Consider the following 14,918-nt stretch of genomic DNA (forward strand, 5'->3'; position numbering starts at 1 on the left):
GCTTGTTTGTCGCTTGGTCTAAGTATTATTTGTGTACCCCTACTCTGCTGCTTGTTTGTCGTTTGGTCTAAGTGTTGTCTATGTACCCTTACTCTGCTGCTTGTTTGTCGCTTGGTCTAAGTGTTATTTGTGTACCCCTACTCTGCTGCATGGTTGTCGTTTGGACTGATCGCTGCTTGTGCAACCTGGCTCCGTTGTTTGTTTGCTGCACGGACTTATTGTAATTTGTTACTCTTACTCTGCTGCGTGTTTGTCACCTGGCCTGAGCTCTGTCTGTGTACCCCTACTCTGCTGCTTGTTTGTGGCATGGGCTGAGCTCTGACTGTGTACCCCTGATCTGCTGCTTGTTTGTCGCTTGGACTGAGTGCTGTCTATGTACCCTTACTCTGCTGCTTGTTTGTCGCTTGGTCTAAGTGTTATTTGTGTACCCCTACTATGCTGCATGGTTGTTGTTTGGACCGATAGCTGCTTGTGCAACCTGGCTCCGCTGTTTGTTTGCTGCACGGATTTATTCAAATTTGTTACTCTTACTCTGCTGCGTGTTTGTCACCTGGACTGAGCTCTGTCTGTGTACCCCTACTCTGCTGCTTGTTTGTCACTTGGACTGAGTGCTGTCTATGTACCCCTACTCTGCTGCTTGTTTGTCGCTTGGACTGAGTACTGTCTATGTACCCCTACTCTGCTGCTTGTTTGTCGCTTGGACTGAGCTCTGTCTGTGTACCTCTACTCTGCTGCTTGTTTGTTGCTGGGACTGAGTGCTGTCTATGTACCCCTACTCTGCTACTTGTTTGTCGCTTGGGCTGAGAGCTATCTATGTACCCCTTCTCTGCTGCTTGTTTCTAGCTTGGGCTGAGTGCTGTCTATGTACCCCTACTCTGCTGCTTGTTTCTAGCTTGGACTGAGAGCTATCTATGTACCCCTACTCTGCTGCTTGTTTGTCACTTTGGCTGAGTGCTGTCTATGAACCCCTACTCTGCTGCTTGTTTCTAGCTTGGGCTGAGTGCTGTCTATGTACCCCTACTCTGCTGCTTATTTCTAGCTTGGACTGAGAGCTATCTATGTACCCCTACTCTGCTGCTTGTTTGTCGCTTGGGCTGAGTGCTGTCTATGTACTCCTACTCTGCTGCGTGTTTGTGGCATGAACTGAGCTCTGTCTGTGTACCCCTGCTCTGCTGCTTATTTGTTGCTTTGACTGAGCTCTGTCTGTGTACCCCTACCCTGCTGCTTGTTTGTCGCTTGGTGTAAGTGTTGTCTATGTACCTCTACTCTGCTGCTTGTTTGTCGCTTGGTCTAAGTGTTGTCTATGTACCCTTACTCTGCTGCTTGTTTGTCGCTTGGTCTAAGTATTATTTGTGTAGCCCTACTCTGCTGCTTGTTTGTCGTTTGGTCTAAGTGTTGTCTATGTACCCTTACTCTGCTGCTTGTTGGTCGCTTGGTCTAAGTGTTATTTGTGTACCCCTACTCTGCTGCATGGTTGTCGTTTGGACTGATCGCTGCTTGTGCAACCTGGCTCCATTGTTTGTTTGCTGCACAGACTTATTGTAATTTGTTACTCTTACTCTGCTGCGTGTTTGTCACCTGGACTGAGCTCTGTCTGTGTACCTCTACTCTGCTGCTTGTTTGTGGCATGGGCTGAGCTCTGTCTGTGTACCTCTACTCTGCTGCTTGTTTGTTGCTGGGACTGAGTGCTGTCTATGTACCCCTACTCTGCTGCTTGTTTGTCGCTTGGGCTGAGTGCTGTCTATGTACCCCTACTCTGCTGCTTGTTTGTTGCTGGGACTGAGTGCTGTCTATGTACCCCTACTCTGCTGCTTGTTTGTCGCTTGGGCTGAGTGCTGTCTATGTACCCCTACTCTGCTGCTTGTTTGTCGCTTGGTCTATGTGCTGTCTATGTACTTCTACTCTGTTGCTTGTTTGCCACCTGGTGTAAGTGTTGTCTTTGTACACTTACTCTGCTGCTTGTTTGTCGCTTGGTCTAAGTGTTATTTCTGTACCCCTATTCTGCTGCATGGTTGTCGTTTGGACTGATCGTTACTTGTGCAACCTGGCTCCACTGTTTGCTGCACAGACTTATTGTAGTTTGTTACTCCTACTCTGCTGCGTGTTTGTGGCATGGACTGAGCTCTGTCTGTGTACCCCTGCTCTGCTGCTTGTTTGTCGCTTGGTGTAAGTGTTGTCTATGTACCTCTACTCTGCTGCTTGTTTGTCGCTTGGTCTAAGTGTTGCCTATGTACCCTTACTCTGCTGCTTGTTTGTTGCTTGGTCTAAGTATTATTTGTGTACCCCTACTCTGCTGCTTGTTTGTCGTTTGGTCTAAGTGTTGTCTATGTACCCTTACTCTGCTGCTTGTTTGTGGCATGGGCTGAGCTCTGACTGTGTACCCCTGATCTGCTGCTTGTTTGTCGCTTGGACTGAGTGCTGTCTATGTACCCTTACTCTGCTGCTTGTTTGTCGCTTGGTCTAAGTGTTATTCGTGTACCCCTACTCTGCTGCATGGTTGTCGTTTGGACTGATCGCTGCTTGTGCAACCTGGCTCCGCTGTTTGTTTGCTGCACGGATTTATTCAAATTTGTTACTCTTACTCTGCTGCGTGTTTGTCACCTGGACTGAGCTCTGTCTGTGTACCCCTACTCTGCTGCTTGTTTGTCACTTGGACTGAGTGCTGTCTATGTACCCCTACTCTGCTGCTTGTTTGTCGCTTGGACTGAGTACTGTCTATGTACCCCTAACTCTGCTGTTTGTTTGTCGCTTGGACTGAGTACTGTCTATGTACCCCTACTCTGCTGCTTGTTTGTCGCTTGATCTAAGTGTTATTTGTGTTCTCCTACTCTGCTGCTTATATGTCGCTTGGTCTAAGTGTTGTCTGTGTACCACTACTCTGCTGCTTGTTTGTTGCTTGGTGTAAGTGTTGTCTATTTACCCTTACTCTGCTACTTGTTTGTCGCTTGGTCTAAGTGTTATTTCTGTACCCCTACTCTGCTGCATGGTTGCCGTTTGGACTGATCGCTGCTTGTGCAACCTGGCTCCGCTGTTTGTTTGCTGCACGGACTTATTGTAACTTGTTACTCTTACTTTGCTGCTGTGTGCTCGCAAGCGGGCCGATGTTTGCGTACTGCGCATGCACTGGGTCCGGAGTGTGCGTGCCCCGCTAAGCGACTGAAGTGCATTCGCTACGGGGTCTCAACAAGACGGGGCGGCTGTCGATGTTGATTGACAGCTCGCCCCGTATTGTGGGCGGGTGGGGGGGGGGGTGGCTGCACAAACGCAGGCGTTCCCTTAGGAACGGCTGGCATTTGTTGAACGGTCCAACTGACATCACTATTGATGTCAGTAGTGGACTTCCTGGCCTTGAGGTAGCTAGACCCTACCCCAGGGACTCGTCGCAAGGCCGATGGACATGATTATCGCGACGGACTCCAGCCCGCTCACACAAGCTGTGGGTGGTCACCCACAGCTTTGCAAGCGACCGCAGACCAAAAAAATAATTAAAAAAACACGCCCACATTCAGAGCGAGCGGTCGCCAGCAGCGAGCGGCTCTGAATGAGCTCCTATATCTTGCTATCATCATGTGATGCCTTGGTGTTCTACATACAGGTAAGTCATACATGCCTACCCTCCCGGTTTTCGCGGGAGGCTCACGATTTTTCGGGTAACCCCCCGCACCCCCGGAAGGGTAGGCATTTCTCCCGCATTCTGCCCACTTCCTAGTGAAGTGGGCAGAATGAGGAGAATACCCGCGGCGATGGCGGGTCTCTGTGAAGGGGGCGGGGCTTAAGATGTGATTCTGCATTAATCACAGCATTTGGCCCCGCCCCATATGTAAATTTCACCCAATCGCGGCAGTTTTGCAGTGAGGGGGTGGGCTTAATGACGCAATTCGTTAGGCCCCGCCCCCATCGGCCCCCTGCTGCTTCTCTTACCCGGGCTTCTCCGGGGAAGAGATTCTAAAAGGTAGGTAAGTATGAGGTAAGTAAGAAAGTCTGTGGATCAGCTGGACATTGATCCTGTCACTCTGTACTAGCACAAAAGATCACATGTGTAGTCACCATAGAAGCCTGTGCAATCTTTATAGATTGCTCTGAACATTTAACTTGAAGAACTTAGCAGCAGATACACCATGCACAGTCAGGGGAAGGTTATCGTAGATTGGAAGCTCGTTGTAACAAGTATGTAATATAATATGTTGCAGCACCTTCCACCGATACGTGTGTAAGTTTAGTTAGTTCAGGTATTGCTGAATCCTCCTGGTTAGATTCTCCCAGCTACAGTGTACCTAGTCTGGCCTGGGATAGTTATCAGCCTGTGTTTATTTCTTTCAGAAATCCACAGTGAAGAAGAGATTTCGGAAGCAGGAGATGAATTCAGAAGAAAGAGAGGCTGAGCGTGCACGACTGGCTCAGCTAGAAAAAAGACACAATTTCCTTAAAAATCCACGTTTTCTACCCCCAAACAGTCTGCATGGGGGGCGCTCCCTCATTCTCCCCATTAAGAAAAAAGAGTTATTAATTCCTGGCAAAAACAGAGTCACTGAAGAACAGTAAGACGTTATTTCTAAAGTATTTAAAATGAATTGAAGATTGCATTTTTGCATTAAAAATAATATTTACCGCAGAATAACTGTCATGCTGAGAACCTATACGTTTAAGGGGGAGAGGCTAGTACCGCTCACCCTAGTTTTAAACATAATAAGAGGTGCTACCATGCTGAGACTTGTAGTGCCATACAGGAAAAGGAAGATGCTGGTGCACACTCTAAGCACTGAAAATACTGAGGGGTATATTTACTGAAGTGTGGGTTTTTAGAGGTGGAGATGTTGCCCATAGCAACCAATCAGATTCTACTTAATATTTATCTAGCACCTTCTGGAAGATAATAGCTAGAATCTGATTGGTTGCTATGGGCAACAGCTCCACTTTTAAAAAAAACCTGCACTTTAGTAAATATACCCCTGATAGTCAAAACAGATAAATAAACTGCAAAAAAACATGAAATATAATTGAGGTTCTTAGTGCATATTTGGCCAACACGTGAGCCTATCCACCATGTCAAAGTGAACCCCATCAGATGGGTCCCTAACACTACTAATACAAACACATTAGGCCAAATGTAATAGAGTGAGAGTTTAGAAAATGTGAGAGTTTAGCAGTAAGCTCTCACACTTTTTCATCGGACGATGAAATAGAGTCCGAGAACATGCAACACTCAAGAAACTCTCACGATTTAAACTCTCATCCAGATGGCTTTCCATTTTGAAGACAAAACTTGACCAATGTGAAAGATTACTGCTAAATTCTCACATTTTCTAAACTCTCACCCTGTTACATATGGCCCATTATGTTAATTTATCAAGGACTTAACAATAATAGTGCCCTCTAATTAGGGATGTGCAGGCTCGGATAGGTTCGAGTTTGCACGTGGAGTTCGGATTTTTCCCTCCAAAAAAACGGAACTCAGAAAGAGGCAAAACGTCATCTTGCACGGACGAACATCATCATTCCTGGACAAAAGTCCAGGAATGATGATGTTCGTCCATGCAAGATGACGTCCAGGAATGATGATGTTCGTCCATGCAAGATGACGTTTTGCCTCTTTCTGAGTTCCGTTTTTTTGGAGGGAAAAATCCGAACTCCACGTGCAAACTCGAACCTATCCGAGCCTGCACATCCCTACCTCTAATATGTAGACAGCAATTCAGGACATGTGCTGATTAAAAACAGTTAAGGGCAGATGGCAGGGGTACTAGTACCAAGCAAACTTCTACATTTAACTAGTTAGAACTAAAATGCAAGTATTGCACATCTTTTGAGAAAATGTTATGGTGGGTACACACTGGACCGACGGACATTCGTTCCAACATTGGATCGAATGCTCTTGAGTGGGGATTGCCTGTACAAACTAGAACAAGTAAATGAAGGATGGAACGATCACTGTTCTGACCTTCATTAGCATACCACAGCAGCACATCAACCTAGCGCCCGTCGCTAGCAACCGCGGGACCGCGCAGTCATCCATACACACTGTAGGCGATTTGTCGTTATGAAACTGCAAATAGGCCCGACATTGCTCCAATCTGTACCAAGCTTTACATATATGAAGACCTGTGCGCTGGAGGGTTGGGAGATGGATTGATCTGATGTGTTTTATTGTTGTTTTATATATATATATATATATATATATATATATATATACATACAAGCTATATGCTTCAGCAGTAGTGGATCTCTACATCAGTGGGCCTCCCATTGCAATGGGGCCCCAGAATGCATGGTTATATCAGTGATGATGCATATAGCTTGCTACTGTAGCCTCCTGGGCCCCCAGCTCTGCACTAAATAGAGCATCCACTTTGCTCTTTTTTCCAGAGTGGGTGTCTCAGGGAGGGGATATGAGGAGATGGGCAATCAGCTCTCACTTCTGTACCCTATTAATTTCCAACCCTTGTAGGACCACCACTACGTTTCATGAATCTAAGTTATGAAGACGTTGCAAAAGTTTCTATGTAAAGAAGCATTAGAGAAGTCCCTCTTCTTGTTATTATGCTGACAGCAGGGGAGGTGTTTTAGCCACTTTCTAATGTTTTCTTTGGATATCACTAGAATCAGTTCCAACTGCAGACTAAAAACGTAAGGCCGATTTCACGTAAGGCCGATGTGCCTGCAGGCGAAAAAAGGTCAGTGTAAAAGTTAATCAAACAAGAAACCCGGTGGGTCCGGTGGCACAGTCGCCGTGTAACAGCCAGGAGTATCCACTGAGCATGTCCGTGACGTCCAAGCAAGGCAGTGGAGTATAGGAAACAATGTTTCCTTACACACACACCGGCCGGCTTGTTCTTCTGCTGCTGCACATGCCCAGTAGAAGAAGGAAAAAAGAACCACATTAAAAATGTCTCAAAGCCGTTCCATGTGAAAGGCACTGAGTGTCTGAAAAAAAACGACCGGCTTCTGCCTGTTTTGTTACCCGACCGGCCGGCAAAACCGGCAAGTGTGAAATAGCCCTAAGAGTAAAAATAGAGGAATGGCAACAAATCAAACCAATTTCTGTTTTTACAAATTTCAGTTCATTTATTCTGGTAGTTTAGAATTAATCTTTAGTCTCACACAGTGACGGATGTTTGGCCATGGTGCCCAAAGGTACAATCATTCTATTCACTAACAATCCTTCACCCCAGCCAATCGTCTGAATTTGTGACTTCTCCCACCACTACCCCGTAAAAGGGTCACTCTAAGAACATGGGCTCAAAGGACGGGTGTGCAGAGTGCAAATGGCCCTGAACTGGAGAGGCCAGTATTCCTACCCTCTCAGTACCCCACTATGGGCAACATCTCCGCTTCTAAACGCCCGCACTTTAGTAAATATACCCCTTGTAGTATTTTTTTCTCTCATTGCCTTTATGTCATCACGTAGAGTATAAACTTGGTGCAGGTTTTTCATCCACTGTGAAGTTCTGAAATCTTGTTTGTATTTTGGAAGTACCGACATGCTCACGGCGGATTACAGACTGGCTGCTTGTCACGGATGCTGACACTTGAGACTCCTGGAGGGAGGCAGGCCTACTAGGCACAATAAACTGGGGTGGTCTTAAGAATGACCTTTCCATGAAACTCAGTAGCACAGGATAAAAGTAAAATGGAATTTATTCACACATGAATTATAAATATCAAGGTCTCAAATAAAGTCTCAAACAGCACAGAGATTCATATATGCAATAATAAGTATAGGAGAGAATCCCCAAATATATATAAGCAGTCTTTAGCATATTGGAACTAAAGTGGTAGGGAACCCTGAGTCCAGAATGAGGCTAACACCTCAGGATGACAGTAAGGACCTTTGCCAGGATAGAACCCTGTAGTAATGGAAATCCGGAGCAGAGCAGGCCCTGCAGAATAATATAGTTCCGGGACAGTACCGAGCCCTGCGGTGCAGTGAGAGATGAAGCAAACTTGAGCCTTGTGAAGTAGTGAAGTCGGAGCAGGGTTAAGCCCTGTAAGGTGATGAGATTCCAGGACAGGTTTGAGCCCTGCGGCGTGGCTAGAGTTCGGAGCGGGGTTGAGCCCCGTGATGCAGAGAGGATTGTAGCGGGGTTGAGCCCCGTGATACGGAGAGGATTGTAGCGGGGTTGAGCCCCGTGATACGGAGAGGATTGTAGCGGGGTTGAGCCCCGTGACGCGGAGAAGATTGTAGCGGGGTTGAGCCCCGGGATGCAGAGAAGATTGTAGCGGGGTTGAGCCCTGTGATGCAGAGAAGATTGTAGCGGGGTTAAGCCCTGTGATGCGGAGAAGATTGTAGCGGGGTTGAGCCCCGTGATGCGGAGAGGATTGTAGCAGGGTTGGACCCTGTAGTGTGGCTAGGGTTCGGAGCAGGGTTGAGCCCCGTGATGCAGAGATGACACTGTAACAGTGCAGTTGACAACTGTAACAAGGATGAGTTCAATATCCACAGGAACGGAAAGACAACAGGCAAAGTAAATAGTGCAGCAAAATGGTGAAAGTGCAGTGATGGAGCAATCAGCAATACTTAGGCAATAGGAATGCTGTGCCCTGTAGTGCAGCGGGTGACTGATATCAGAAGTTCATTTGGAATACAACAAAGTCCACAGCAATCCACAGGCACAGCGGGGATTTGGCAAGAGTCCAAGAAAAGACCTGAAAGCAACATTGCACAGACACTGAGACACAGTTAGTAACAGGCTTTATACTAGAGGTCTGTGATCCACAGGAAGTTTCAGATGTGACACAGTTAGGTTAGGGGGTCCCTCTCCTGGGTAGAGGACTCCTTCCTTACACACACACACAGCAGCAGGGAAGCAGCACACCAGTCTGGATGCAAGTACAAGCTGGTCGGCGCCAGTTTTTGTTGTACAATGTCAGAAATATAAAGAAAACATAAATATAAATCCTAGCCCTGTCGGAGCACTAACTTCACAGGTAGTTCCCTCACTACCAGAACCTGGCAGGGCCTAATGCCCTCGCCAGCAACAAAAGCACAGCACAACACTCACAGTTAGGTTTCCAAGTGTCTCTGAGCAAACTCCCTGCCTGCTCTCCCAGGTGAGACACTCAGCCTTATCCAAACTAGGCTTATATTGGCCACTCTCAGGTGGAAACCCTAACAAGCCTGTTACCAGGCTGCGAGAACCAAAACCTGGAGTGGCCGTGGGTGGAGCCCTCCCTCTCCTCTCACCCACAACCCCCAGGTCCCAAACCGGCTTTTCAAAAAGCCGAAACTCAAGCCTGCTATACTGCAGACTTTCTCCTGGGGGTTTAAAACACAAAAGACAGGAATCAGGGACAAATGTACCTGCCACAGACCACTTTACCAATGATCCTATCATATATCCCCCCCCTTTGTTTCGACCTGTGGGGTGGAACAACTGAAGCCCCCAAACAATGAATGCGTGACAACGCGTCAGCATTGGCCAGCTGGCTTCCTGGCCTGTGTTCCACTGAAAATGTAAAAGTTTGTAACGCCAAGAACCATCTCGTAATTCTCGCATTACTGTCCTTATTTTCGGACATCCACTTCAAAGGGGCATGGTCAGTGATCAATTTGAACTTTCTTCCGACCAAGTAGTACCTGAGAGCCTCTAATGCCCACTTTATGGCCAACGCCTCCTTCTCCACTGTGGCATAGTTTCTCTCATGTACATTCAACTTTCTGCTAAGATAGAAAATATGCCTAGACAACACTTTTTTGGGTTGGCTGTCAAACCTGCCTTATAGATGGAGTCCAACACTGCTTGTACCCTGGGTAAGTGAGACTGCCAATCAGGACTATGAATGACCACGTCATCCAGATAAGCAGCCGCATACCGTCTATGGGGCCTTAGAATCCTGTCCATCATTCTTTGGAAGGTAGCAGGTGCCCCATGTAGCCCGAAGGGCAACATCTTGTACTGAAACAAGCCCTCTGGCGCTGAAAAAGCTGTCTTTTGTTTGGCGCTCTCGGTTAACGGTACTTGCCAATACCCTTTGGTTAGGTCAAGAGTGGTTAAATACTTTGCCGTCCCTAGTCTCTCAATCAGTTCATCCACTCTTGGCATCGGGTAGGCATCGAATTTTGAAACACTGTTCAACTTTCGGAAGTCATTGCAGAAATGCACACTCCCGTCGGGCTTTGGAATCAACACAATGGGACTTGACCATTCACTATGTGATTCTTCAATAACCCCTAACTCTAGCATATTTTTAATTTCTTTCGACACCGATTCTCTTTGTGCTTCTGGTAACCTATAGGGCTTTAGATTAACTTTAACCCCTGGGTCAGTGATTATGTCATGTTTAATGACCGAGGTTTTCCCAGGTACGTCAGAGAACAGCACCCTATTTCTGATCAGAAACTCCTTGACCTCTTGTTGTTGAATTGCCGACAGGGTTTTTGCCACTGTCACTTCGGGAACTAAGGGCCCTGGATTTACTGGAGGGGCTCGGACGGCCGACAGTACCGTTCTATCTTTCCAGGGCTTTAATAGATTTATATGGTATATCTGTTCAGGCTTTCTTTTCCCCGGCTGGTAAACTTTGTAATTGACCTGTCCCACTCTTTCTAAGATTTCAAAGGGCTCTTGCCATTTAGCCAAAAGTTTATTTTCCACAGTGGGAACCAACACTAACACTCTGTCCCCAGGAGCAAAGCTGCGTAACCAGGCATTGCGGTTGTATACCCTCTGCTGTGCCTGTTGAGCCTGTTCCAGGTGCTCTCTCACTATCGGCACTACCGCAGCAATTCTCTCCTGCATTTGAGAAACATACTCAATCACCGTTTGGTAAGGACTAGACTGCCCCTCCCATGTCTCTTTGGCAATGTCTAGTAACCCCCTTGGGTGTCTCCCATACAACAAGTCGAAGGGTGAAAACCCGGTGGAGGACTGGGGAACCTCTCTTATGGCCAACAATAAATACGGCAATAAGTAATCCCAATCCCTACCATCCTTGTCGACCACTTTCCTAAGCATGTGTTTTAACGTCTTGTTAAACCTCTCGACCAGCCCATCGGTTTGGGGGTGATAAACCGAAGTTCTTAACTGTTCAATTTTGAACAGGCGGCATAACTCTTTCATGACTTTTGACATAAACGGTGTACCCTGGTCAGTTAGTATCTCCTTGGGTATACCCAGCCTGCTAAAGACATGAACTAGCTCTCTGGCAATGGTCTTGGTTGACGTATTGCGCAATGGGATCGCTTCTGGGTACCTGGTAGCGTAATCCATTATGACCAGAATATACTGGTGTCCCCTGGCAGACTTCATTAAGGGTCCCACCAAATCCATCGCTATTCTTTCAAACGGCACCTCTATGATAGGCAATGGAACTAGTGGACCCTTAAAATGTGGCCTGGGAGCATGATACTGACACTCAGGGCAGGATGCGCAAAAGTCAGACACCTCTTTATGAAGCCCGGGCCAGAAAAACCTCTGCATTATTCGCTCAGTGGTTTTCTCTACCCCTAGATGGCCTGCCGTTATATGACCATGGGCCAGATCCAACACTGTTCTTCTGTAGGCTTTGGGAACTATTAGTTGTTCCACAATATCTTCCCCCTTCTTAGTCACCTGATATAACCAATCCTGACACATTGCCATGTGGGGATAGGACAAAGAACTATCAGGGTCTACGAGTTTACCATCAACTACTTTTACATTCTCCCTGGCTTTTACCAAAGTAGGGTCATTCAACTGCTCCACGGCAAAGACCTCTCTTCTGACCTCTAAATCAGGCAGACGATCACCTGGCCCAACAACACTTCCCACCTCAATGGGAGGCACATCAGTTGGCGGGCCACCGTCACGTTCCGCATTCTCTAGTTCGCCAACCATAGTAGAAAAAGGGAATAACTCTGACTCAGAAGAAACTCCCTCCTCCACTACATCGACAACCTTCTCAAATGGATCGGGGTTGTTCACCTCTGGAACAAAACGGCTTTCCCACAACTTCCAGAAGTGAGCAAAGTCTCTCCCCAATATTGCATCGTACACCAGACCATGCACCAAACCCACAGAAACTATAGCAGAGCCACATGGTGTCTTGATGTTCACCTCGGCAGTAACATAATATCGAGTATCCCCATGTATGCAGGTCACACCGACAGTTTTCCCTGTATGCCTCAAGGGGTTCACCAGCTCAGCTTTTATAAGTGTCACCAAGCTACCAGAGTCTAACAGTGCTTCTACTCGGTTGCCATCTACAGTGAGTACACACATGTTCTTATCAGTCTCAGCCTGCCGGTCAGCCGTACAGGCTGTCTGTGCAAAGAAAGACCCCCTGCGGTAGACATGAGCAGTATCACATTGCATAGGTTCAGTTGTAAGTGAACAATTAGCGGCAATATGGCCGAAGCCACCACATCGGAAACACTGAGTCATATTAATGTCTAGTCGTTTACGGGGCAAAAACCTTCCTGGCCTGGCAGGCCTGTCTCCAGGTTCTACACCCTCAGTCTTAGGTACATTCCACCGCCCAGCACCCTTCTCCCCTGGAACAGTCTTACCAGTGTCTGTGGGAGTTCGCCGGTGTGCCATCGGGGCTCGGTGGGGCATACTCATCAGCTCCTCAGCCGCCACGTACCTCTCCACCAGCTCGACCAACTGGTCCGCGGACTTAGGGTCTGCATGGCTCACCCACTTGCGCAGAGTCACAGGTAATGATCGCAGGTACTGGTCCATCACGACCCTTTCCACGATCTGTGGTCCCGTCAGCGTCTCGGGCTGTAGCCATTTTGAGGACAGATGGACGAGGTCATGCATCTGTGAACGTGGAGGCTTGTCCCTATGGAACTCCCAGCGGTGGACCCGTTGGGCACGAACAAAGGTAGTGACTCCCAAGCGAGTTAGGATCTCCTGTTTTAGTTTTTTATAGTCCTTGGCATCAGCCAGGCATAAGTCGAAATAGGCCTTTTGTGGCTCTCCAGACAAAAAAGGTGCCACCAGACTTGCCCACTGCTCCTTGGGCCAACTCTCCCTTTCGGCCGTTCTTTCAAACGCGGTGAGATAGGCCTCCACATCATCGCCCGAAGTCATCTTTGGAGGAAGTGACTGGCTCGTACGGAGTGAGTGGGGGTGGGAGGACCAGTAGCTACATCTCTGGGCCGGGCGAGCAGGTGCTGTACCACCTCTTTTATGGCCTGGCAGGTTTCCTCGATGGCGACCTGTTGTTGCCTCTGGGCTGTCTCCAAGGCCAACAGTTGCACCCTGGTGGATTCCTGCTGAGCTCTGGTAGATTCCTGCTGAAGTTTGTTTGTCTCCTGCTGAGCTGCTGTAGCTTGGAGCAAGGCCTTAATAATGTCCTCCATTTTGTCCTGGGGTGTAGGTTGGAAGCTGAACCTTGCCTCTCTGAGCATTGGCTGACGCCTCCTCTATGGGACTCCAAGGACACAGCGTTATTTCCACACTTACAAATTGGGTGTCTGTCCCTTTAATTTTTAAATGGAAAGTTTTCCTCTTGCTGCAACTTCAGTGTGTGTGGTGCCCGCATTCTCCACCATATTGTGACACAGTTAGGTTAGGGGGTCCCTCTCCTGGGTAGAGGACTCCTTCCTTACACACACACACAGCAGCAGGGAAGCAGCACACCAGTCTGGATGCAAGTACAAGCTGGTCGGCGCCAGTCTTTATTGTACAATGTCAGAAATATAAAGAAAACATAAATATAAATCCTAGCCCTGTCGGGGCACTAACTTCACAGGTAGTTCCCTCACTACCAGAACCTGGCAGGGCCTAATGCCCTCGCCAGCAACAAAAGCACAGCACAACACTCACAGTTAGGTTTCCAAGTGTCTCTGAGCAAACTCCCTGCCTGCTCTCCCAGGTGAGACACTCAGCCTTATCCAAACTAGGCTTATATTCGCCACTCTCAGGTGGAAACCCTAACAAGCCTGTTACCAGGCTGCGAGAACCAAAACCTGGAGTGGCCGTGGGTGGAGCCCTCCCTCTCCTCTCACCCACAACCCCCAGGTCCCAAACCGGCTTTTCAAAAAGCCGAAACTCAAGCCTGCTATACTGCAGACCTTCTCCTGGGGGTTTAAAACACATAAGACAGGAATCTGGGACAAATGTACCTGCAGACCACTTTACCAATGATCCTATCACAAGAACATGTACCCAAATGGAATCAGGTTTGAAATAATGAGCAATCTAGGAATCCCACAACCTGACGACACCTGGGAAACAGATGATCACTTTAACACTCTATCCCCTGAATGAGAAGCATGCCAGCAAGCAGGATAGCTCCTCCAATGACCACAATGGAACTTTGGCAAAAGTAGTCTATCTTTATGTACTGAAATAGTCGCAGTCCTGACACTGCTACTGTGCAGATATTTTTTCAACTGAAACAATATCGTTGCTAATGCAGCCTCTCAGTGTATTACTAACCAGTGACATACAGATACTGTAACTGAGACACTTCCTGACAAATATTCAGGTAACAGTTCCTAGCAACATTAGGTATATTCATTCAGCCACCCGATTATTGGGTGTGGTATATTTTGTCAACATTCATCATGTCCACATGAGAATGTTGACATGGTCATAATTTCAACATGCAGCATGTCGATATTGGCTACGTCGGCATTCATCATGTCGCCACTGATGGTCTGCCGGCTCCAGCAGTGTCTTCCGGGTCTGAAGAATCCCTAACCCCTAACCCTTACCTAGTGCCTAACCCTATCCTCCCCTCCGGTAGCCTAGCCCTCCCCCGTGCCTAACCCTATCCTTCCTTCCATAGCCTAACCCTCCACTATGCCTAACCCTATCCTTCCTTCCCATAGCCTAGCCCTCCTCCTATGCCTAACCCTATCCTTCCTTCCTGTAGCCTAACCCTAACCCTCCACTATGCCTAACCCTATCCTCCCTTCCTGCAACCTAACCCTCCCCCTATGCCTAACCCTATCCTCCCTTCCTGCAACCTAACCCTCCCCCTAGCGC

General features: G+C 47.7%; 1 protein-coding gene across 1 annotated transcript in view; it reads left to right on the forward strand.

The window, feature by feature from the left end:
• Nucleotides 1-14,918, forward strand: part of DLEC1 (DLEC1 cilia and flagella associated protein) — a 145,030-nt gene that overhangs the window by 53,642 nt on the left and 76,470 nt on the right. Inside the window, exon 7 of the mRNA XM_088446403.1 lies at nucleotides 4,321-4,538. Coding sequence (XP_088302529.1) covers nucleotides 4,321-4,538 — 218 coding nt within the window. The remainder of the gene's footprint in view (nucleotides 1-4,320; nucleotides 4,539-14,918) is intronic.

This window comes from Taudactylus pleione, unplaced genomic scaffold (assembly GCF_031769625.1).
Source record: "Taudactylus pleione unplaced genomic scaffold, aTauple2 ptg000398l, whole genome shotgun sequence".
NCBI classification, from domain to species: Eukaryota; Metazoa; Chordata; class Amphibia; order Anura; family Myobatrachidae; genus Taudactylus; species Taudactylus pleione.